Genomic DNA, 25909 nt, shown 5'->3' on the forward strand with positions numbered 1-25909 from the left:
CTCTTGTTAATTTTCTTTTTGAAGACCCATTTGGATGTGCACATTTAGACATGAAAGCACCTGCAGAATAAACAAAAGTATAGCAAGCAAGGTCTAAGATGACATTTGTTTCCTGCTTTTCCAGCAGCTACATGATCTTCAGAGCACTTTACAACAGATCATTAAATAAGCAGATAACAAGAAAAATCAATGATGTACATATGTAGCCATGCTTGCTGGGAAAAGCACTTTAGCCCCTTGTATTGCTGTGATCCAAACTTCACTGTGATCTTGAAAATTTTATGATACCATTATATCATGGTATGATACCATTATATCATACCATGAGCATCATGTATTGCAATCCCCAAGTGTTTGTGAAAACAGATGCATTTACCATCATTGTTTCTGCCAGTATTTAAATAGCAGTGACAAACACAGATTCAGTCCTGCCACTTAAATAAGCTGAATGCACCATTTTTAACACCAGAATATGCTCAGGAAAAGGTTGATTATTTAAATTTATATTTAAAGTATTTAAAGAATAAATTCTAAGATGCTTCCCGCTGACCTGCAGATACCACATTTTGCATGGACAGTCCTGACATTTAAATTACCTGAATGCACCACGTTTTACACCAGAACATAGTCAGGGAAAGTAGGAAACATTTTTTTGTCTGTATAGAAGAAATTCTGAAGATAACTTCCCACTGACCTGCACAGACCACATTCTGCTAGGAGACAGTCCTGCCACTCTCCCTTTTTCTTTCCTTGCCTCCACTCATGTGCCAGCACCAGCAAAGGCAGGGTGGGGAGAAACACAGTGCAGCAACTCTTCAGAAGGCACGGGTGTGGTGGAGGGGGAGGAACCAGTAAATCTTCTCACATCCCTGTCCCCAGCCCCTGCACACTAGGGGTGTGCACAAAATCAGGCTGGCCTGGTTTGGTTCAAGTCTGAACTGGACCCAAACAGGACTGGGCCAGTTCAGTTTTGCCCCCACCCCCCATCAAACCACCTGGGTTTGGGGTTTTTTTGGGGGGGGGGTTCCATGAGTCATTTTTTAAAATTAAACCTCCAGAGGGCTTCTCTGAGGCCATGTGGGGTGTGTGTATGTCCGTGGAGGTTCCCCCTCCCTCCATGGTCCTTCCTCATACCAAAAATTGCTCGGTTTGGGTGCTCTTCAGCCCTTTCTGGCCCTTTCCCCCTTGCAACAGCCATTTTGGAGGCCGGCACGCATACGCAATAGGCCTCTGCATGGCCTGGGTCATGAAGAACACCCGAACTAGGTGATTTGTGGCATGAGGAACGCCGGTGGAGGGAGCAGGAACCTCCGTGGACCCCCTGGTAGCCTCAGAAAAGCCCCTGGAGGAGATAAGTACTAATTTTTTTAAAAAAATTTACTCGCAACCCCCCGTAAATGGCAGGGGCGGGGTTTAGTCCGGGGTCGGACAGAACAGGGGGTGATTCGGTTCAAAGTCAAACCTGTTTGCACATCCCTATTGCACACTAGTGAGCAGCTTTTCTGATCTTATATTTTTAGCTTGATATTCTTATTGTCATTTTATTGTATGCTTTTAACTTTTGTAAACCGCCTTGAGATTGTTTTTAATGAAAGGCGGTATATAAATTCAACAATCAATCAATCAATCAAATCAAATCTTGCTGCTACTACCTCCCGCAGCTGGGGATGGCTCCTGCCGCTGCCATGTTTCTTCCCCCTATCCGGCTGCCCATGCCTGCCCAAGCAGCGGCATTTCCTCCCCACTGGTTGGGACCGGAAGGAACCAGCCCCAGCAAGGGTGGTAGGGGGGAGGCATGGCAGTGGCAGGAACCAGCCCCAGCAGTAATGCTGCTGCTTCGCGGGCAGCAGGGGAGACAAACGTAGCAGTGGTGGCTGCAGGCAGCCTAGAGGTCTGCAGACCCAGTGCGCCTCTGTGCTTCCCTGCCTTACCGACATTACTGCAGCCACAGTTCTTTCCCCACCACCTGCACCCCCTGAGGAGGCAGCATGCTGCCCTAGGGAGAGAAATCTTATTGGCTTGGTTGGCTCTAGGTGCGCTGGTATGGTGGGCAGAAGAGGCTGTCGGCTTGGCAGGCTTCTCACCCGGCCCAGCCCCACCACTGTGCACCTGGGCAAGATCAAGCAGATCAAGGGCTAGTGGTTTTGCTGGAGTCTGGCTGCGCTCAGCCCTCCACCCACTACCTTAGTAGCCACCTGCAACTAAGGTACATCAGGTGGTGAATGCAAATAAGACCTTTTGGGTAGTGGTGCCCCATCTCTGCAATGTTTTTTTCACAGAGGTTCACCTGCTGCCTAGGCTGTATTATTTTCAGCACCAAGTTCCAGACTTTTATTTTTCCACCCTTAAAAAAAAAGTCCTAAATTTCCATTGGTTTTACACTGCATTGTTTTATATCTATCTGCTTTATTTTTATTAGCTCACATGATGCACAGGGCAATGCCAGTGTTTTGAGAGGCCACCTTTGCGGCACATGTGGAAGCCAGTCCTAGTGGGTCTCAGAGTGCAAGAGCACAGTTGTGTACATGAAACAGTGAGCCCATACTTGCGCAGTGGAAACAATGTAAGTTCTGCTGTGCAAGTGCAGGTACACTCTCTTAAGCAGTTGCTCAATAGCACTCTTGTAACAATACCACTGGGGCTGGCTTTCACATGTGCAGCAACTGCATCAACTGATCAGGAATGCTAGCGTTGCCTTCTGCATTATGTGGGCCATTGTGTTTTTCCTGCATATTATGGTGTTCATTGTTGTTGTGTAAGCTGCCTTAGAAAATGCATTTGAAATGCAGAATATTTAAACACACATACATAACTTTTTTCTTTGCATGTAACTTAAAAAGTACCACCCTCTCCAAATTACAACTCTAAAGCTACTTGTTAGAACGTAACACATTATATAACTCAAAAACAATTAAATAAGGTTGAATCTGTTTTGCAAAGACTTGTTTTAATTTTCTTTTTCTCTTAAGATAAACACTTGGCTCTGTCTGAGTAATAAGACTGGCTCAGCCTTTCCACAAAAGGCAAAAAGTTCAAAGTGTGGGGAAAACTTTGGCTTATTTGGCTTTATTTTATTTAAATGATCACATCTGAGTTTTAAGTATGCTCACTCAAAGCAAACATGAGAAGTTCCAAGGTGCAGGAGTTAGGAGTGCATGATTACAAGTGTCAGTCAAAAGACAGAAGGCGGTGGATAGTTGAAGGGGCATAATCCATAGAGGGACTGGGGCGGAACAGCAAAAACTGCAAAGGAACTGCCAGCATGCATTCTACATGATCCATCATCAGGTGATTAGAAAGAACAGGGATGTGGGCAAGATGCAAGTCCACATATGTGTCAGCAGCCAATGCTGGTACAGTAGGAGGTGGGAAATACAGAGACCTGAAGAGGAGGGAGCACTCCAGTATGTTCCACTGATCATCACAATCATTGACCATAGCTATGGAGATCTAAGGAGAGCTGGCTCCCTTAGGAATCTAAATGGCTACCACATTTTGCTGGGCAGCTTTACAGATTTGTTTAGCAGCAGCACCCTTCCAAATCAAATTTTTAAAAGTCATAGTGATCTGCTGATTGATGACATATTTTTCCTACAACCCTGGTAACCCAAAAATATTCCTGCCCCAACTGCTCTCTGTGACATCAGAGCAACTCAACCAATTGCTACCAGAAGCTTCACCACCACCACCACGAAATATCTTACTGCCTTATTGACAGATTATATAGAAAATGATAGTAAATACCTGAGATGATAGTTGTGCTGTGTCCGATGAAGACAGATTTATCTGACTGGTCACGTTATTTTCTAAAGAATCTATTTTCTCATAGGTTCTCTTCTGCCTCACAGTGTCGTGCTGTACTGCGGGGTCATTTGAGAGGCTCCCCCTACTATCCATTCTGGGCCTATATAATGACCTGTTACTAGAAGTTACATCATCTCTTGAGCTTCTACTGTTGCATTTTCTCAAGCGGTCAGATTGAAACTTGATTTTATTGCCCTCGGGCAAACTAGCATTTTCCAACATTTCTGCATCTAGGCTACCTTTACTCCCTCTGCAGGCTGCAGATCTGTTAACCACAGCACGCATCTCTGCAATCAGCTTATCATTTAGAGCACTCAGTTCACTGCTGCTACCCACAGAGCCAGGCCTTCCCTGGCCTGGAGCTTGTCGTCTTCCCTTTCTTTTTCTCAGGCTTGGAGAAGGTCCTGTTGAGTAGCCAGAGTCCTGCTGACTCACAACTGTAGGGTATTCTTGAGCCTGAAGACTGTTCTGCCGACTGTGGTGGGCCTCCATATTTTTAAGAACACTCGCTTCCAAAACTTTCCACGACTGCTTGAAGCTGTCCCTGGAACTAAGCTGCCCTAGCTGAGGTTTAGCAGTGCCATCAACCATCACACTTGCTGAGTGAGGAGTTTTAGACGACTGATCAATATTGACCATATGTTTAATATATTCTCTTCCAACAGGGCTGTATTCTGTTGCAGAAGGATTTCTCACATGCTTTTTTCCAGGTTGGTGCTGCTGCATGCTTGGATGCTGTAACAATTTAATTGGTTGGGGCTTCTTATTTAAGCTATTGCTCGGTGACATCTGTGGAGTTGTCCCATTCACATTTACACTCCCAATGTCCATATCTATAGGGGGTTCATCATAAATTGGTGAGTCAATTGATGGCTCATCATATATCGGTGCTGGAGAAGCATACTTGGGAGATGCAGGCTGTGATGTTTGTGCCTGAGAGCCCGAAGGAGGCTGGTAAGTAAGCCCATGAGTTAGCACTAGGCAAAACCCTCCATTCTCTGTCTTCTTAATTTGCATCAACTGCTTTGTTTCCATTGGAACTGCTGGTTTTGGAGTTGTTGGGTTTGGGGCTACAGATTGAGGCTGGGCATATACGACTGGCTTGGAAAGTAGAGATTTCTGGCTGCTGGATTCTGTACTGCCCTGCATCTGAAGTGAATTGCTTGAGGCGGAATTTACTTGTCTCAGACTATTGACTTTGACCAGCATAGCTGCTTTAGTCCCTGGCAAAGGTTGCCACCGAGTAGGGGTGTCCCTGTAGAAAAAGAAACACAATATTTAAGAAAATACAGCAAGAATGCAATACTACCTCAAGTGTAAAATGCAGCCACAACTTTTACCTAAATATTGAAATAAACCCCCAGCATCTTTTACATTCATAGGTTTGGAGACGATACTGGCAAAGTGAATAAACATTATTACTTCGCTACATACAAACCTTACTGCAGAAGAAGCAGTTCCCATATTAGAACTTGGGTTAATCCCATTTTGAAACCATGTTCTCAGTTTCTGTCAGAGCTATTCCAGTTAATAACTGGAAAACAATCAATCACACTCACAACTCCCTGTTTGATTCCACAGGGCACCAGACATTGATTTTTAAATTTCTGAACACCACATATGGTTTCCACAGTCCTACTTTTTAAGACCAACTGCAGACATCTGTTGTGAATTAATTAGAAAAACAAAAATGAAGACTTGGGTCATATCCTACGAAGAAAAAATACATTTCTAGTTTGATTGTTTGACAGTCTCCTCACCCACCACATGCTCTTCTAACAAACAAGGAATCCAGGAGTTTGATACCTGCTTGTTCGCCCATGTACCACATGTTTTACTAAACCATAGCAACAGATACTTCTTTTCTATGGACATTGCACAGAAATGAACAACAAAGGTGAAATCTTTTGCTTTGCAAAAGGTGAGTCATAGGAGAAAACCAAATTAGCTAGGAATGAATTTCTTTTTCAAATTCAAATCAGGAAAGAAGGGATTGAATATGGTATTATAATAATGTGACAAATGGAAAGGGGATTACAGATTTTTATTCTATACCACTGCTATATATTCTCCCAAAGTAGTGTTTGTCTGTTCAGTAGCAGCTAAAGATATGCAGAGATTCTCTTCAAAGCTATCAAATAAATCTAAGTCTAATAAAAAGAATATGCCTTGCACACATTTCTGTGTCTCCAACAAAAAAATGACCCTGAGAATGGACAAACATTTCCATTTTATTATAGTGTGTGAGGCGGGGGGACCACTTTTTTAGACTGTGAGCCCTTTGGGGACAGGGGACCATCTTATTTATTATTTATTTTTCTATGTAAACCACTTCAAGAACTTTGGGTGAAGGGCGGTATATAAATATCCGTAGCAGTAGTAGAATGCTAAAAACAAGGTAAATAGACAGTATACCTGTAATGAAGATTAGTTTTGTTATTATGAGAAATGATATGCAACAGAATTTTTATGTATGTTTACTTGGAAGTAAGTCTTGCTGTGTTCAATGGGGCTTACTCCCAGGTAAGTGCAACCTTAGCCTAAAGTCATAATGATGAGTTTCAGTCTTAGACTTCTGAGCACAGAAGCATTAAGAGTAGGAATATCTGTGGTGTATCCTTTCTTCTCCTATGCCAGAATCCATACCACTATCTCCTCTTTCTCCTGAGAGAGAACTAAGCAAGCATCTTCCTGCTCACTCTACTTTCTCATCCTAAAAATACCACTTGACCTGAACAGCTGGAAATGCCAGGTAAAAGCCAGAGAATAAGGGAATAAGCAGCACTACCAGTGGTCAGAGTATAAGACTTCAGCATTCTACTTTGATTTTTGTCCCTTGGCCAGTACAATAACTGAATAAATACACGCCATTTTTAAAATATGCACAATTTGTTCATGTCACAGAATCTGGATATAGCTAGGCTTGTCTTTAGAGACCTTGAACAGTAGATGTCACTCCCAAGGGCAAAAGGCAAAATGTTGGGCTGAAATGTTGGGCTGAAAGAGAAAATAATACCACAAGAAAAAGAAAGAGCAATTGTGTACCCACCATTTCATATCTTGCCTCATTTTACAACTTTGACATATTAGAAAATAGGTGATTGAATTCCTTGTGGCTGGCCAGATAACGATGAACGTGTACAGCATGTGAAAGAACAGGAAGAAAAGCTCTTTGTGATATTATTATAGAACTGTTAAGTAGTATGAGACAATAGCAAAGGGGAAACAAAACTTCTGAAGAGGATTTGGCTGCATTCCTATCACGTAGGATATTTGGGATTGAATTTAGAATGATACAAAAATGGTTGTTCCACACAGCACAACATATTCCATATCAGTCTTGCTTTTTAATCTGGACCCATATGTAGTTTCATACTGTTCCTTCTAAGCTGATGGGTTTTAACAAATCAAGAGATGTTTTTGAAGGCATCATCAAATACAGCAGTTAATGAAAGCATCGTTCCTACTTATTGTTACTAATTGGTTACTAGAATAAAAGCTAGCATGAAATGTCAGCACAGTCTTTATATTTTGCCTACATGGAGCTTTCTTCTGGACTCATCAATTCATAGCATGAAATACAGATTAGTTAATCCAGATAATGCTCCCAATCCCATTAACAATTAATTATGTCTTCTTGTGGTTGCTCAAGATTTATAGGATTTATGAAGACCATAGTCTTCATTATCTTTAAGCTACCTGCAAAAAGATTAGTCACATATTAGGAACATAGGAAGCTGCCTTATATTGAGTCAGACCTTTGGTCCATCTAGCTCAGTATTGTCTATACAGACTGGAAGCAGCTTCTCCAAATTTACAGGCGGGACTATGTCAGCCCTATCTTGGAAATGCCAGGGAGGGAATCTGGACCTTTTGCACGCAAGCATGCAGATGCTCTTCCAAGAGCGGTCCCATTCCCTAAGGGGAATATCTTACAGTGCTCACATGTAGTCTCCCATTCAAATGAAAACCAGGGTGGACCCTGCTTAACAAAGGGGATAATTCATGCTTGCTACCACAAGACTAGCTCTCCTCCCTTAACTAAACCATATTCATAAATAGTACAGAGAAACTGAGATATGGTTTTTGCCCACTCAAAGAGGAAGTCAGAAAGGACTCATTGGACTTATGCCGGAGTCAAGGCAGCTCAAGGATCCCTGGCTGCAGAGTTTCTTCAGAGACCTTTACTGAAGTAGTTGCACAGTTTAATCAATCAGAAATACTGTTCTCATGCTGAAGTGTCAGGGAGAAAGGAGGGGGGATTGTGAGTAATCAAAAGAAATGGAATGAAATACAAGGACTTGTATCCCCAGTTCTGTTCTTCAGAAGAATTAGCAGTGACTGTAACAGAAGGGGTAATATGATCACCCCCGAGAAGTATTTTTAACTTTTCTTCACAAGAGGAAACATTATTTATGTGACCAGGAAATACAGGCTAACACATAGTGCTGCATCCTGCACACAATGGGATACGAATGTGTGCAGGAGAAGCAAAATTTCCTTAATGGAAACTGACACTGCAAAAATGACTACTCTGAGTCTGCTCAGGAAAGACTTACAGAGACACAAACAGTGTTGTTTCCAAAACAAAGTTGTCATGGTTTAAGGATTTATTACTCAAAAATGTAAGTATCCGCGATGTAACAATGGTCCAAAAGATGGTCAGTGAAAATTAAGATAAGGTTGTTACAGAATGTTTCACTCTTACAATCCCTCCCCTACTCCTTGCACAAAGACCAAAAATATCATATAGGTTGAGGGAATCAACTCCTTTACTCTGAAGCTCCAAGTCAAGCTTTGCCTTGGAAACCCTAGCCCCATGAAGCTTCTACCCATGTAATACTGACCTTTGAAAGTTGCTTCCAAGGTAAAATTGGGAGGGAAGGAGATAACGTACAGTAGCTTGATCTCCTTGAAAGAAGGGTAAAATAAATATATAATAAAATGTAAAAGAAAGACAAATCTCAGATGTATCCACTTAATGTTGTGAGCTGTGGACTGTAGAAGGAGGTGCTCAAGGGCTCGGGAGCTCCAAGCCAAAACTGGTGTACCAGAGACAAATGAGCCTGAGGACCTGGCAGAAACCCTTGCACAACAGTCAGGGTCACAACAGCACACCTGGCTCAGGAGTAATAGGACAGAGCCTGAGAAAGCAGGGTTGCCCACATACCTTTTTAAGTCTTTGGCAGGTGACTTCCTGCTACCAGATGACCCAGGTGAGTGGGTCCAGTGTGTGTGTGTGTGTGTGTGTGTGTGTGAGAGAGAGAGAGAGAGAGAGAGAGAGAGAGAGAGAGAGAGAGAGAGAGAGAGAGAGAGCGCGCACATGAGCATACAATGAACCACATACATTTAAATAAACAACACTGACAGTCCCAATGGGCCTATTCACTCTAGTTCCAGGTACATGTGGGGTGGCAAAGACCCTAACATATGTCCTCCCCAATAAATACAACACCATATATTTCTTTGATATCTTCTATTTAGTTTACATAATATGTTGTACAAGCTACTTCTAAGCAATAGGATCTAAATAAATCTTGAAAAAATAGGCAATCTGAGCTGAATGATTCATTTAGAACTTCTGAAAATCAATGGAACTAAAACATTTAAAATAGAAGTCCCTTGATTTTAATGTATTACCATATTTGCTCACCTACATGAACGCTACATTTGTGTGTATCTATGCCTTTGAACTAGACTGGGGGAATTTTGCTCAAAATCAAGTTTTCAAGTGTGACTAACAAACGGATCGCAGCCTACATAAAAGCAACGCCAGTATTAAGAGGGGTAACAAGTCTTCAAGTAACAGATTGTGGGAATGCTTCAGAAGAATCTATTTTATTCAGAAATTTATTCCACACACCTTTTTGACCCTTCTCTTATTATGTGCAAATACTGAGCATGAAATGTGGATGCTGGCTAGGAGTCCTCAACATAGGTGCCCTTTTAACTGCAGTGTGAGAACTGATTGAACACTAGATTGCAGGGCCCAGTACTGTGCTGAGCTGAAATCACTATCCTTGAGTGTTCCTTGCATGAAAGAGAGTTGTGTGGCACAATAAAGACTCACAAACTTACTGTAGCATAAGCTTTTGTGGGCTAGTAGACTGCAGTCCACCAAAGCTGAAGCTACAATGAATTTGCTAGCCTCCAAGATATCACATGCCACTGCTTTTTTTGCTAAAAAAAGCTATCCCTTTGGAATTAAAGGAGTATGATTCAGTAGCAGTTCACTCAATTCTGCTGAATGAGTAAACCAGCTCTCAGAAAAAAACACACATGGGTAAGTCCTTATATTTGATATAGCCATACTGTTATTACTCTTGTGTGTAAGCAACCAGAATCACCTTAATTTTTTCTCTCATTGGGACAATGACATTTTTTTCAAGGTGTTTCTGCACAACCATGTGAACTAATATATTATTTCATAATGTTAAAATTCAGTATTCTTGGTGTAAAAGGTGAGTGTTTTAATCATGCAAGTGTACAAGAGTCAAAAATAAGTCCTAAAGAAACTGTTGCAGCTAGCGTAGCGTTTGCTATCTCACCTTTCTATTTTAGGCACCACTTTCTTCCTGTTCTATGAAAGCTACCCTCTGCAAACTTTTTTCCACCTGCCATTTTGTTGAAACTGGAGAAGCTTCCATGTAACCAAGTGATACGTTAGAACAGATGCATCCCAATACCAACAGGGGAAGGGCAGGGCTGCCAACTTGTGCAATTCTGTTAGGGCTTGCCAGCTTTTATTTAGAAAAATAGATGCATAAGTGCCAACTCTACACATGTGTGTCAAAACTGCAAAAAGGCTTGTGCTTTGCGGGGTTATTAGACAGGTGCTCCTTCAGTTTTATACAGTTGTCTATATTCATATCAGACAGTAGTCAAAACTGTCATAGGCAGCTGTTCAGAGGGGATTAGATGAACGTTGCATGTTATGACTTTATTACATTTTGCCTGCACTTCTGTCTCAACTCTGTCTTACCAGAATTCTGTATAGTTAATTTTGGTTGCTTTTCTTCAAGCCACAGACTCTAGTATTCTCAGGTTCAGTACTCCATATAAATGACATCTATAAAGCCACAAGCCCACAGTTGTAGCGGAGGAAACAACAGTAAGAAGGAGAAGGTGCAAAGAAAGAAGTACACAAACCAAAATAAACCGCCCTAAGCCATTTTTGGAAGGGTGGTAAATCAATCAATCAATCAATCAATCCTTGAAAGAAGGGTAAAATAAATATATAATAAACTGTAAAAGAAAGACAAATCTCAGATGGATCCACTTAACGTTGTGAGCTGTGGACTGCAGAAGGAGGTGCTGAAGGGATTGGCAGCTCCAAGTCAAAACTGGCGTGTTGATCAATCAATCAATCAATCAATCAAATAAATAAATGATAAAATATGTGAAAGAAGAACAAAAGAATGTTAAAACAAAGTGGGTAGAGGAAGAGCGGGGCCAAACTTGCTTGGTTTTAGTAACAACCTAGAGAAAGTTGGCCCAAGTCATGCTGCAAGACTCACTTCAGACCTGGTGTTTTCTGCTAGGCAGAAAGTTCATGATCTGGAAGTGGAGAGATTGACAACAGTCCCTTTTCTCAACACTTAACCTCTGCAGGGACAGAAGATCTATTAACAGAGCCTGCACTTGAAGACTGATGGGGTATTTTCCTGTTGCCAGTGCTGATGATTCTGTTGAGGAACAGACTGGGCTCTAGGACAGAGAAGTTACCTGCGCCATAGACACAATCGTTTCTGAGCATCCTTTCCTAACTCACAGAGTCCATTCAGCACCATGGTGTACCTCAGAGCTGAGGGAAATGAAGCAGCTGGAACCGTGGCTAGAGCGATGATGGGGTGGGGGGCGCCTCAGGGCAAATCTGACAAAACAAGGGCTAGAGTCCAACCTTCTCCATAGGAGGAAAGGGAACAATAAACAAAGCATACATACCATTAACTGTTGTATCCTTCTGGGCCACCTAGCTGGGATGTGGACTGGGGGCACTGTTTTGTAGTGGTTCCAGTCCTTTCTGTGCAGGTCCCAGAAGATGGTTCTAGGGGATTTCTGCTGTACACCATGGTCACTGGTAAAGTTAAATCTTGTTCCTCATGCTCTTTATCTACATGGAACCTCAGGGAGAGATCATCCCACATTTTGGAGCTTCATGCTAACAGTGTGCAGATGACATTTAGCTCTTCTTTCCATCTTATTCCAGGGACACTGTGGAAGTGCTTAACTGGTGACTGTCTCTTCAGAGACTCTAAAGATCTGAATGGAAAGTCAGTAAACTGAAACTTAATCCTGACAAGACTGGTTGGAAAAGATGGTAGTTGGGAAATAGGGTTTCAACCAGTGTTGGATGGGGTAGCACTCCCTCTGGAAATACAAATTCAAAGTCTGGGAGTGCTCCTTGACTGAAGTCTGACCCCAAATGTTGAGGCGTCAGTTGTGGCTAGGGATGCCTTTGTTCAGCTTAGGCTGGGGAGCTGGCTAGTCTGTTTCTTGGCAGAGCTAGTCTGTTTCTGGCCACTGTGACACATGCATTGATCAAGACTGGATGATTGCAACACTCTCTGTGTGGGGCTATCCTCAAAAAGCATTCGAAAACTGCAGCTAGTGCAGTATGTAACAGCTAGGATAGTAAGTGGAGCTGGTCCACTGGACCATATAACACCAGAAAAACAGGTTGCTTACCTGGGATCACTACATTGGGATCACTTCAAGGATCTGATGCAATTGTGCCCACTGCAAATCTGTTTCTGGGTTCAATTCAAGGTGCTGGTTTTGACCACTGAAGCTCTCAATGGCCTGGGTGCAGGAGGAGGCCTCTCATTAGCAGCTCCCAGGTTATGGAACTCCCTGTCCTGTGAGGTCTGTCTTGTCTCCTGCCTTCTGTTTAAAGTGCTTTAAAAATGTATTTACTCAAAAAGGTCTTCAACTTGGACGGATGACCTGTATTCCCAAAATGAATTTTTTAGCCAGTCCTGTTTTCTTTCTTTTAACTTTTGCCTCTCAATCCTGGTTTTCATGGTGTGTGTATTTTACTCATGCACTGGTTTTAAAGCAGTTATTATATTTAATCTACCTATCTATCATATCACAAAAGGTGAAGGAAAGTTTAATGCAGGGCTTTCCAACCTTTGGTCCCCAGATGCTGTTGGATTTTAACTCCCATCCATGGGCCATCATGGTGGGGGATGATAGGAGTTGTTTAATAAAATGAAGGCCTGTGTTTAACTTAAAACCCTAGCACATGGTCTAGCCTTAATTTAATTCTATTTTCATCTATTTATTTATTTATTTATTTATTTATTTGATTTATATACCGCCCTTCCGAAATGGCTCAGGGCGGTTCCATCTGGAAAGTCATCAGACAAAAAGTTAGACTTAACATCATGCCCATCTTTAAAATGTCTACTTTTAACACTTTTTCTTGAATATTCAGCCTGAGGAAAATGTTCTGCATAAGTCAAAAGCTCACATGTTCCCTTTTGACTTGCAGTTGGTCCATATACAAAGTATTATTCTACCCATTTTGTGGTTGCTGGAATTGATATTATTGTCCTGATGCACATTTCACTAGGTCAAAGCCAATGGGTCATATAAAATTTTATGCAGGGATTGGTTTCCAGATGTTTCCTTTTCTTCAGTTTATTTGACGTTTTAGCTGTTTGCCTAGCAATGTAATAATTCTCCTCCTCTTTTGGCCTAGCACTTTATCAGTTGCTTAAGCCATCTAATGGTGCAGTGGGGAAGTAACTTGCCTAGGGAGCAAGAGGTTGCTGGTTCGAATCTCCTCTGGTATGTTTCCCAGACTATGGGAAACACCTATATTGGGCAGCAGTGACATAGGAAGATGCTAAAAGACATCATCTCATACTGTGCGGGAGATGGCAATGATAAACCCCTCGTCTATTCTACCAAAGAAACACATGGCTCTGTCGGTGCCAGGAGTCGACACCAACTTGATGGCACAACTTTACTTTAAGCCAGAGATAGCAGAAAAATGGTTTTTCTTCATTCAAGTCACGCAATATGAAGAGAACATTAGCTGCTTTATTGGTTAATTTGCATGACAGGCAGCCAACAGTTGAGATAATCAAACATAAGTGGAACTATAGGAATAAGTGGGTCCATCGTGATAGCACAGGTACAAATTGTCTAACAAGTGGGTGCAAAATATAGATATATGTGTGATTTTACAACAATAAAGAGAAAAGTATGGCAAAGATTATTAAGGATTAGGTAACTAACTCTAGGAGCAAAGGTTACCACTTGGTACAAACTACAGAGTTTTTTCATTTCCTGTGAACAACCAACAGAAAAAGGTGACTGTGCTGCAGCTTCATTTTGAACAACTATTAAAAACACATTATGCAGAACTGGAAACAAGTCCCTTTGATTTCAAGAGAGCTTGCTTTGGAAAGTTATCTATGAAATATTTGCCAACAGAAGCACAGCCAACTACTGTATTAAGGCTGTTCAATTTTTAACTTGCTTTGCTCAATATAATTCTCTACATGGAAGGAACTAATTTTTTGCACTTCACTCCCTCTATTGCAGTCGCGTGTGAGGATACAGCACAAAGACAGCCTAAGGAAAGGGCAGGAGTGGGCTTCTGCATAGGGTGAGGAGAGGGACAGAACAAGGCATGTGAGGAGGGGGAGTTAAGATAAATAAAGCTTTGCCCCTTTAAATCCAAAAAAACACGATGCTAGCAAACATTGGCAGCAGAAAGCAGTGTGCAGTCATGAGTCCATAAGCAGTCAGAGCTGACTGAAGAAAAGCAAGCAATGTGCTCTCCAAGCAAAATTCCCCAGCCCCATCCTTTGAGCTGTCAGGGAGATGGTCTCCTCACAATGTAAAGAACAGAGGGAAGGAACTGTGTGGAGCCAACAGGGTTGCAACCAGTTAGCAGTTGTATGTATCCTGAGCTCCTGGGGTGTGGACTGCTGCTTGGGTACTCTCGCCTGCTGGCTCTAGAGATCTGTGAGAGAAGAATCTGCCAGGCTGTGGTTCCAAGCAGGAGGGCTGTGAGTGTGGAAAAGGAGAAAGATAAAGTGAGGGGGCTTGAGGGCAGGGGTGGGTAGAAGGTGAGAAGGGGCAGAAATTGAGGGTGAAGGATGGGAGAGCAGAAGACAAGCAAAGGGCTTTTCTTCCTACATTTGCACCTCGTTCTGCACTCAGACCTCAGTTTCCCTAACCCTCTACAAGATCCTTTAAGTTGTGAGAAGGACTGTACCCCTTAGTTCAAAAGGACTAGGGTCGGCGGCGAGGGGGAATGGACAGAGAATGCACACCCTTCCGTGTGCATTCTCTGAGCCCAATTCACTACCATCCCCAAATGATCCTTTAAAATGAAAAGGAGATTCACCTATTGGAATGCATACATCACATCTTACTGGGAGGCCCAATTTCATCCTGTCCCATTGTTGCTACAGGTCACACACACACCCCTCCACACACACAATTGTTTCCACAGGTCGCCGCTTCATGGCTCCAACAGAGGGGTAGCTGATGTGATGGCTGCCCCCAAAGTCAGCTCCATCAATTAAGATGAGGTAGATTCATTGTAGCTGGATGCTTCCTGGTGCAACCCCAGAGGTAGCTCATGGATGTTACAAAAGGAGGATAAAAAGCAGAGGGGAAAATTATTTTGCCCTTCTACTCCACTATCCATGAAAAACTTTCATGGGCCAGCACCTTAAACATCATTCTTAAAGTCTAGTATAAACTAACTGGCAAGAGGCATGAACATTTACTAGTTACCTCAAGTTAGTCCTGAGGCTATATTCTACTCTAAATTAACAAATAGTTATTTGAAAATGCTTTAATCTGCTAACACAGGCATTTTAATGTATTCACATCACTTGTGCAGACACACCTTCAGAATGATCAGTCTTGCTGGAAAGAACTGAAAGCAGCAACCACCCCAAGGTGCTTCAATACTATAAGATCAGAAGCTAATGTTGCCAACACTTTTCTGGCTGGATTCCTAAGCTTTTAGTAATAGTATAAACTCATCTGCTGAGTTTGGCCTCTTTCTAGTATGTAAATTTAGTGACAGGAAAAGCTTCGCCTGCTATTTATTATTTATTTAACACATGCATATAGTACCCTATATAACATCTCAGGGCGGTTTACAATTTAAACATCTACCTGCTACACAATTGTTAAAGCTATACAAGGCTTGCAAAAACAAACAAACAAACAAACAAACAAACAAAAAAGGCAACCCTACAAGCACCTTTGAGCATGTGAGAGCAGAGGAAAAGACAAGTCAATGACTCAAAGAGAAGTGGCTCCTAACTGGAAGGAAACCCAGCTTGTTCTCTCTGATTTAATAGCTAATGCTCCCCACCCATCTCATTTTCCAACTCTTCAACATCCCACATATAACAAAGCAATAGCGCTTCAAAGGAACGCACCCTTTGCAAAGTGTGACAGGCCTGTAGGAGGCAATAATTAAAGTTGACTGCAAGGAGGTTGGAATGCTTTCTGCTCTTGAAGAGGGACTATTTGGCTCTTTAAAACCAAATGTTCAACCTTGAAAAAACAAAGGCCTAGTGTATATGGCAGACTAGACTGCATACAAGAGCTAGTAAGAGGTACCCGCATGTCAGATTGTATATACAGCCTGAAGTAAGCAGAGCAAACATGTAACTATAGGTGAAACAAGCAGAGTCCCCATGAAAGTTCCACAAGTGAAGGGGCAATAGGAATGAACTGGCCCCAAAGGTAGTTCATTCTAGGAGGCTAAGTTACCCAATCCCCTTCTAAAATATGGAAGAGCAATTGCCTTCACTACTAACAGAATTTGTTATGGTAGAGGCAGGAATTCTTTGTGGCGGGGGAATTGGGCTTAGAGGCCAATGCCCGGCCCACAATCCTTCAGGGTTGTGAGAATAAGCACCTCCAATTGTGTTTTTGCTCTGCTTACTGCAAGCACTCTCTAAAATCTACGCTGCTCGTAACCCCTTAATAACTCTTGCATGGAGTCTGTCTTAGGGCTGAACAGACTTTTGGGTTTTTCAAGGGAGAAAATGTGATTTTAAAGAAGCCAATTTCTCCCCCCTCACAACTCAATGGATCTGAAAGGGCATGTGCCACAGAAGGTATACATCCATCTAGCCTAATTTCTTTCCTCCTGCTTTAGGCCCCTGCTGAAGAGAAGCACGTAGCTGGCTGCTCGCTTCCCTTCAGCTTAAATTCCATCCTTGGTCAGCTGAGGACTTTCAATTGTATGCTGCTCCTGTTGCCAGGTTCCCTGACTTAATGAGGTCAGTACGAATGTGTACCCTTGGCTTTGCTGGTTTTCGGGTTTTGGAGGGAAGGTAATTCCATCAAGATTCTCCTCCGACAGCAGGTTTGCCCTCTCCCCTGGTTTTGGCTTCTAGTGTGCCACACACAGTAAATTCACTTTACTAAATTTAGGGAAAGACAATTCTGTTTTGCACAGATTACATGCTTGTGATTATCTGAATGACAGCAGGGAAACCCCAGACTGGAGGATCTTCTTGATTCCTTCTGACATTAATATTTTTATTTATCGTCAAGTACTGTTATATCTGAAAATTCCCACTGAACCTATCTCAGGATAAGAAGAGAGACTTGGGAAAACAGGCTGTCACAAACATTTCTTGCTTAGGAAAGTCAGCTCTAGAGTGAGTTAGCTTCTGTGTTGATACGTACACAGAACGGACACTGTGGAAGCAGTGAAATCTTTGTGGAAATGGGAAATATTTACTGGCATTTTTAGAGGAAAGTTATTTGCTGAAACCACAGTTTGTCTGGTGGGTGGGATTGGAAAGAGCAATCCCTGGGATATTATCACTTAGGCATTCCTGGTGGTGAGACCTCCATCTCTTTCCTCGGCCTTAAATTCTGAAAAGACAGGGAAGGGAGCAGGGGGAAGAAATATATTGAGCCAATGAATGGAGTGATGGCCTAGAGTGTCTCTAAGGAAATGTTCCAAGTAGCACTTTACCGGCTCAGTACTCTTCCTTCTGCTCAGTTTGTCAGCCTCTGCATTTTCACAGAGTTGCAGCAGAAGTAGAGGAGGGGATGGCCTTCTTGGAACAATTCTTTGCCGAATGATAGCTGTGCCACTGCTAGGTGAAGAGCTGCTCCTATGGCTGTAGGCAGCTGAGGTGGTGGGGGCATTTTTTTAACCCTGCAGGCACGCCATAAATCTGCTGCTTGAGGCAACTGCTTCACTTCATCTCATGGAAAGCCCCCTCCTAGCCGCATCATGTGCCTTCAGAAAGCTCTAGGCCTGGTTCTACCACCAGTGATGCTTAATAAACACTTTTTCACACATTCCAGACGCCGATCTATCAAAATGCACTCACCATACAAATGGCCATTCAGTAATCCAAAAACCTTTGGTTTAAGATAAGAGTTATGCTTTACATTTTCACTCGTGTCCTAAAATGAATGGAAATTGCAAGTTAAGGTACCTATCTTATCTTCCTTGCCATATAAGCTATAAAGATGTTGTGCAGTCTGGTATATGATGAAGGCTTTAGAATGAGGTTCCATGCACCCACACCTTGCCTTGGTTAGGGATGTGCATGGCTCCGAACCGGTCCGGTTTGGCATGGGGGGGGGTTGTACCTTTAAGGGTGGGGGGTAGTACTTACCCCCCCGCCGCTCTTCCTTCTCCGGTGCTGTGGTTTTTGGTAAAGTTTCTGGGGTGGCAGCATTCCTCCCTGCCGCCCCTGCCCCCGTCGTTAGCCTGCCAGAGCCTAAGTAAGTAATACGCATGCGCCCGTTCCGGCGCGCGTGCACACCCGGCGCGCGTGCGCTCCGCATACGTCACACGTCGACGTGTGACGTGTGCGCATGCGCACCAGAACGGGCGCATGCGTGTTACTTACTTAGGCTCTGGCAGGCTAACGACGGGGGCAGGGGCAGCAGGGAGGAATGCTGCCACCCCAGAAACTTTACCAAAAACCACAGCACCAGAGAAGGAAGAGCGGCGGGGGGGGGGGGTAAGTACTACCCCCCCCACCCTTAAAGGTACAACCCCCCTCTGTGCCAAGCCGCCAGACCGGCTCGGATCCGAACCGGTTCGGAGGCCTCCAGCATGGCCTCCGAACCGGTTCAGGCACATCCCTAGCCTTGGTCAGAGATGCATCAGGCAGAAACTCATGAGGGGCATCTCTAGGAAGTAATTAGGGAAACCACACCTGTTAAATGTCTGCCTGGAAGCATCCCTCCCCAGCCCAATGTCCAACTGAATGACTAAGGCAAAGTGTGGGTGCATGGAGCCTCATTTCTAAATCCATCATCATATACTAGACTGTAAAAAGTTTTTACAGCTTATATGGTGTGGAAATTAAGATAGGCACCTTAACTTGCAATTTCTATTCTTTTAAGAGCATGATGAAATGTAAAGCATCTTAACTCTCATCTGAAACCAAAGGTTTTTGGATTACTGAAGTTTCAGGCATTTTACAAAGAAAAATCTGATTAGATACTATGGGGAAAAGCTTACCCAAACTGCAAGGTAGGACTTCATGATGTTAAACATCAAAAACTTTGTAAAACCTTCAACTAAGATAAAGTCACACTCCCCCCCCACCCACCTGAAAAAACACAATTAAATGAAATTAGTGGATTCAGTAATAGTGACAGTGTGATCTCACCCACGTCATGGTTGGAGATCCCACCTCATAGTTATTCAGCAGTGATTAAGGACATGAATAAGTATGTATTATAAGGAATAAGCAGTGAATAAGCAGTGAATAAGGACACAAGAAGAAGCAGGTAATTTGTGTTCACTTTAAATCTGTACTTCATCTTTTCTTTCTTAAAAAAATACACACAAACAATGATAACTAAAAATAACAAATGCTTTAACAAACATGTCCAAAACTACAGATTCTCTTCCCAGGAATTTCCCATAAACCTCACAGTTCTCCTGCTTGATTTAATTTCCTTCAAGATAGTGCTATCAGCAAAAAAATGTAAAAGTTGTACACATGTGACATAGTCATTTACACACACACACACACACACACACACACACACACAGTGCAGCCATCCACACACACTGCAGCCATCCCCCACCAAACACACATTGAAGCCATCCACACATGCACAAACACTGCAGCCTAGAGGAGACCTTCACAGTCTAACTAAATGGAGCACAGCTCCTTCCACCTGCCTCCTGCTTACACCCAGCTGCACAGAGCAGCATGCCAGTTCTGGCTGGAACAAAACACACGCACTTTTAAAGAACTGATGACAGTGGAGTAACTGATGACCAGAGTTGAACAGTGCTTTTTCTAAGACAGAGGAGCAGTGTTAAAAGGTACTAGCTGGGCCAGGCGTAGAGCACCTGTGCCTCTAGTTTGTCACCTGGGGCTGCAGCCCCCCACCCGCTGTCACCATTTTGTTGCCTGCTCCCTGCCACCACCTTCTTCCCTTGCCCACCTGTTGCCGCCTCCTTCTTCCCCCACCTACCCATTGCTGCCTCCTTCTTTCCCCGTCCCCGTCCATCCCAGCCGCCTCCTTCTGCCAGTCGCCGGTGCTGTTTTCTCAGCGCCATCCCCCCGCCAGCCGCTGCCACCATTTCCCCCCCTCCCACCTGTCCCGTGGCTAGCCTATTCGGCAGCTCTCCAAACTCTCGTGAGAGCTGCCACACATGGGATTAGCCACGGGTATGCCTTAGAGCAGGCATCCCCAAACTGCGGCCCTCCAGATGTTGCTGAACTACAACTCCCAGCATCCCTAGAAACAATTTTTTGTGGCTGGGTATGCTGGGAGTTGTAGTTCAGCAACATCTGGAGGGCCGCAGTTTGGGGATGCCTGCCTTAGAGAATTAAATATATAGAAGAAGATATGTGCAGTGAGAGAAGGAAAGAAGAGGGCAAGGAAGGAAACTGAAGGGCTGTGCTCCCAAGGCTTGGACAGGGAAGGAGCTGATCACCATACTGGTTATGGGCAATGCTGTGGGCACCGTAGCTTCAGAAGTCCTACTGCACAGACTTCTTTAGCAGGCAAGATACATTTTTCTGCCTCTTAAAACACAACTTTGAGGATAAATTGTGAAACAGCCATCGATTGGGTCCCAGAGGTATATACAAAAGGCACTTTTCTGGCAAGCTGTCTAAAGGCTGCAGCTAGGCAAATGGACTACAAAAGCATTTAAATACCACTTCCTCAGTCCAAAAGAAGGTCTCTCTAACCCTTTAAACCCCTGTTCAAAAGAGAAAAACTTTTAAAACTGCTCAATCTAAGCCATTTTTCAACAGATCACCAAATTTAGAGGGAAGGTGTCTCTTCTCACCTAGCGAATGCGTGCTGATAGCCAGGCAGATCGGACAAATTGTTTTGAATTTATGAGCAACAGAATGTTCAGCGCTGATAATGGTGGGATGCTGAAACTACTCTCTGTTTTAACTATACTGGCACAACCGTGCCAGTATAAAAATCACTAGACTGATGTTTTTCAAATCAGCAAAAGGCACCAGTTCTTTATTGACCTGAATTTTTTTCGAATGCTAAAAAGGCATCAAACATTTAAAAATATACATTATCTGTGGTGAAAAGGGCGAGATCTTTTCACCTTTCAAAGGTGAAAGATCTGTAGTGAAAACTGCCAGTATAATCTCCGGCTCTTAAATCACCCCTAATTACCCACTACTATTGATAGTCCTATTGATTATAGTTGGAGAAGAAAATACACCAGTTGTGCTCATGGCCTCTTGCAGTAACACTTTACTTAGCAAGCTTTTGCAAGCAAATGAAAGGCAGAAAATTGTTCTTGGAATGTCCAGATTCACTCTAAGGTTGTAGATTCCAGACTTCTGTGCTTCTGGTTGGAAGCTGAATGCCAAAGAACACACTGGAAATGTGAATGACCAGCTGTAAATGAGCCCACGTGCTCTTCTACCAAGAGAAGAGTAGTATTGTGATGCTCCAAAACTTACAGACATTGGCCTAATAAAAAGCTGTCACATGACTTATTGGAACCCTGTTTTTTTGGATGTGAATATAATGAGATTAAGATGGATCATAATGTGTGTATGTGTAATGAGAGTCCCAGTCCAAAACGCAGCCATCCACCAACACTCTGACCTCATCATTGATCCTTTGTACCAGTCTATACTTCTCTGCAGAGATTCCTTCACTTTGCTACTTGACACGATTTCTTCTCACCTGCCAAAATGCTCTCAAGGCCTGCATAACGAATTAAGTTTCATATGGGAGGCACACAAAAAATGAAAGCCAGATTGTCTTTCAACGTCCTCTAGTTACAGATCTTTTCATCATCTCTCTGCACTCGAATAGCTGCAAAAATACTCTGCTTAGAAGAAAGCACACTGTTTATTAGTGCTGATGCTCCTGACATAAGGATAACTTAAATTCATACTGCTGTACCAAAAAACAGGCAGCACACACCATGCTGTGCCAGACATCTCTTTGACTGCTAGCAACTACCTATCCTGGTTCATCCCTGGACTGCTGGCCTGAACAGGTTCAGAAAATAAAGTCAAATGAAAAGCAAAAAAGAGGATTTAAAAAACAAAACACAAAACTAAAACCATAATTGGAGCTCATTAAAAAAAAAAGACTGTCTGTGACCTTCAACTCCCAAATGTGGGGACATATGGAGTTATCTTGAAGAATCCAGATTTCCATCATGGGCTATAGAGCAGTGGGTCCAAGTTCTGAATCAGAGTGTGATAGACAGGGGTCAGGATTATATGTGTGATGGTATTTTCAGAAAAGCATGCTTATTAGCAGCAGATCAGCAGCCCAGCAGCAACACACAGGTTAATTTAATATTTGTTATTAGGACTGTGCGCAATGGTAAAGTCAAAGCTCCCTCTCTCCCCCGCAACCACCATGCAGTGTCAGATCACGGGAGAGGGGCCCAGGGGTAGTGCGCTGATGGCAGGTGCCCTTTAACTGGCCTCCCAGCACTGGTGCAGGGGTGGCTGGATGGCACAGCAATCGTTAGGAGCTGGTGGGGGTGGGCAGGAAGTGACATCTGGCAGCCTGGGAAGCTCAGATGGCTGCTGGGAGGATATGCAGGCTTCTGGGGATTGTAGTCCTGCTCAAAGATGTTCTGAGCCACCCAAGCTCCTGACAATTGCTGAGCCGCCCCACCACCCCAGAGCTGGGCAGCCAGTTAAAGGGCCCCCACCACCAGCATGCTACCCTGGGGCACTTGCCTCACAACACAACATTGCCTAGTGGGGGCATGGAGGAGGGAGCTCTGACTTTACTGATGCGCACAGTCCTATTCATTATATACTGTACATGCTCAAATCTATCTATCTATCTATCTATCTATCTATCTATCTCTATATAAAATTCTCTAAGGCGTACCCATAGCTAATCCTGTGTGTGGCAGCTCTCGCAAGAGTTTGCCAGCAGAAGTATCTGATTGGGCAGTGGGGATTCCATATGCAGAGAGGGAGGAGGAGCCTGTGGCACCATGGTGATTGGGCAGTGGGGATTCCATATGCAGATAGGGAGCAGGAGCCTGTGATGGTTAAGGTCAGTTGGAATGCAACTGTTACTGGTTGGAAGATGTTCTTTTTTAAACATTTTAATGTTTATTTGCAATATTCACATAATAACATAGAACAGTAACATAATAACACAGTACATTTAATAATCATATTTTCCACATATCACAAGAAAATCCAAAATCAGATCTAGTACTGTTAATATGATAAATATAATCTGCCCAAATATGATGGAACTGTGATTCTACTCTCACAGCCTGCATTAATCTAATCTTGTCAGTTATCTTTTCTAAGAGCGCAATTGACCACACCTTATTGTTCCACTTTTCAATGGTTAATTGATCCAAATATTTCCATTGTTGAACAATTAGTGTTTTTGCTGCCAAGATTTTGCTTATTTTTTAACTTCGCATTGCTTCCTACAAATATATGTAATAACTAATTCCAGAAAGCACTCCACATTTTCTCTCATTATAGTTCTTATTTCTCCAAATATTTCTTGGCAAAAACATACCACCTTTTCACAAGACCACCACATGTGATAAAAACCCCTCCAGCACTGAGCAGAATAATTATGAGAAATATATGCTAATTTTACTTGAGTTAAACGCCACAAATGTAAAATCTTCCATTGTAGCTCTTGTATGGAGGATGTTCTTGATTAGGGGTGTGCAATTCGGGATTTCGGGTGATTCGGCTCGGACTCGAACCGAATCACCCCTGTTCTGTTTTGTGCCCGAATCTGGGTCACCCGAATCACCCTTGATTCGGTTCGGATTCGGATTTAACCCGAATCCGAATCTGAATCGATTCGGGGGTAAAAAGGGGCCCAGGGGCAAAATTTTGGGGTGGGGTGGTAGTGCCCAATGGGTAGAGTCTACCACCCCAATTTCAGGGGGATTGGGCAAAATCCTGATTTTTGGTGAATTTTTAAAGTTTTAGTGACTTTGGGGCAGTTCAGGGGCATAGCATGGGATCTGGGCAAAAGGAGTGGGGTGGGGTGGTAGTGCCTAATGGGTGGAGGCTACCACCCCAATTTCAGGGGGTTTGGACAAAGGGCTGATTTTTTGAGAATTTTTGAAGTTTTAGTGACTTTGGGGCAGTTTGGGGGCAGAAAGTGGATCTGCCCCAAAATAGTGGGGTGGGGTGGTAGTGCCTAATGGGTGGAGGCTACCACCCCAATTTCAGGGGGATTGGGCAGAGGGCTGATTTTTTGAGAATTTTTGAAGTTTGGGTGTCTTTGGGGCAGATTGGGGGCAGAAAGTGGATCTGCCCCAAAGGAGTGGGGTGGGCTGGTAGATAGTGCCTAATGGGTGGAGGCTACCACCCATCCCCAATTTAAGAGTGATTGGGCAGAGGGGTGAATTATGGTGAATTTATTTGTATGAGGTTTGTCTTCATAAGGTGAAGTGTGCTAAACTGATTACTTCCTCATATTATTCATAGTAAAGGAAAGTGTGAAAAAGTGAAAGTGGGGTCATGAGAGTTGTTTAATTGGAAAAAAAAAAACTTCTGAGGTGTAAATTCTCATTCTATCATAGCAAATGAGATTTTTTTCAATTAAACAACTCTCATGACCCCACTTTCACTTTTTCACACTTTCCTTTACTATGAATAATATGAGGAAGTAATCAGTTTAGCACACTTCACCTTATGAAGACAAACCTCATACAAATAAATTCACCATAATTCACCCCTCTGCCCAATCACTCTTAAATTGGGGATGGGTGGTAGCCTCCACCCATTAGGCACTATCTACCAGCCCACCCCACTCCTTTGGGGCAGATCCACTTTCTGCCCCCAATCTGCCCCAAAGACACCCAAACTTCAAAAATTCTCAAAAAATCAGCCCTCTGCCCAATCCCCCTGAAATTGGGGTGGTAGCCTCCACCCATTAGGCACTACCACCCCACCCCACTATTTTGGGGCAGATCCACTTTCTGCCCCCAAACTGCCCCAAAGTCACTAAAACTTCAAAAATTCTCAAAAAATCAGCCCTTTGTCCAAACCCCCTGAAATTGGGGTGGTAGCCTCCACCCATTAGGCACTACCACCCCACCCCACTATTCTGCCCCAGGCCCCACTTTTTGCCCCAATCTGCCCCAAAGACATGAAATTTTCAGAAATTTACCAAAAATCAGCCCTTTGCCCAATCCCCCTGAAATTGGGGTGGTAGCCTGCACCCATTAGGCACTACCACACCACCCCACTCCTTTTGCCCAGATCCCATGCTATGCCCCAAAACTGCCCCAAAGTCACTAAAACTTTAAAAAATCGCCAAAAATCAACCGTGAATTGAATCACCCAAATTTTTCGTGCCCGAAATTCGGGTGATTCGGCTCATGCCCGAAAAATATCGGGGGACATCGGGGGTGATTCGGTTCGGCCCCGAATCACCCGAAATTGTTCGTTTCGGGCACAGATCATTCTGTGCCCGAAATTTTTTGCACATCCCTATTCTTGATTGTAGAGGAGAGGAATCTATCTATATATAAAAGGACAGTGGGCAGGGGTCTGTGAAGAGAGGGGTCATGAGGGAGGAAAGAGTCCCTTCAGGAGAAGGAGGCTGCCGTTGTGTGAATTAGATGAGGAAACAAGATGAACAAGATCTGTTAACTCAGGAA

At 43.3% G+C, this 25909-nt stretch overlaps 1 protein-coding gene across 8 annotated transcripts in view; it reads right to left on the minus strand.

Annotated features, from left to right (window-relative positions):
• Positions 1 to 25909, minus strand: part of LOC128324039 (rho GTPase-activating protein 39-like) — a 126901-nt gene that overhangs the window by 18816 nt on the left and 82176 nt on the right. For all 8 annotated transcript variants that reach the window (XM_053248137.1, XM_053248130.1, XM_053248133.1 and 5 more), the window contains one exon: positions 3745 to 5059. In XM_053248137.1, the coding sequence (XP_053104112.1) occupies positions 3745 to 5059 (1315 nt within the window). The remainder of the gene's footprint in view (positions 1 to 3744; positions 5060 to 25909) is intronic.

The sequence above is a fragment of the Hemicordylus capensis genome, chromosome 4 (genome assembly GCF_027244095.1).
Source record: "Hemicordylus capensis ecotype Gifberg chromosome 4, rHemCap1.1.pri, whole genome shotgun sequence".
NCBI classification, from domain to species: Eukaryota; Metazoa; Chordata; class Lepidosauria; order Squamata; family Cordylidae; genus Hemicordylus; species Hemicordylus capensis.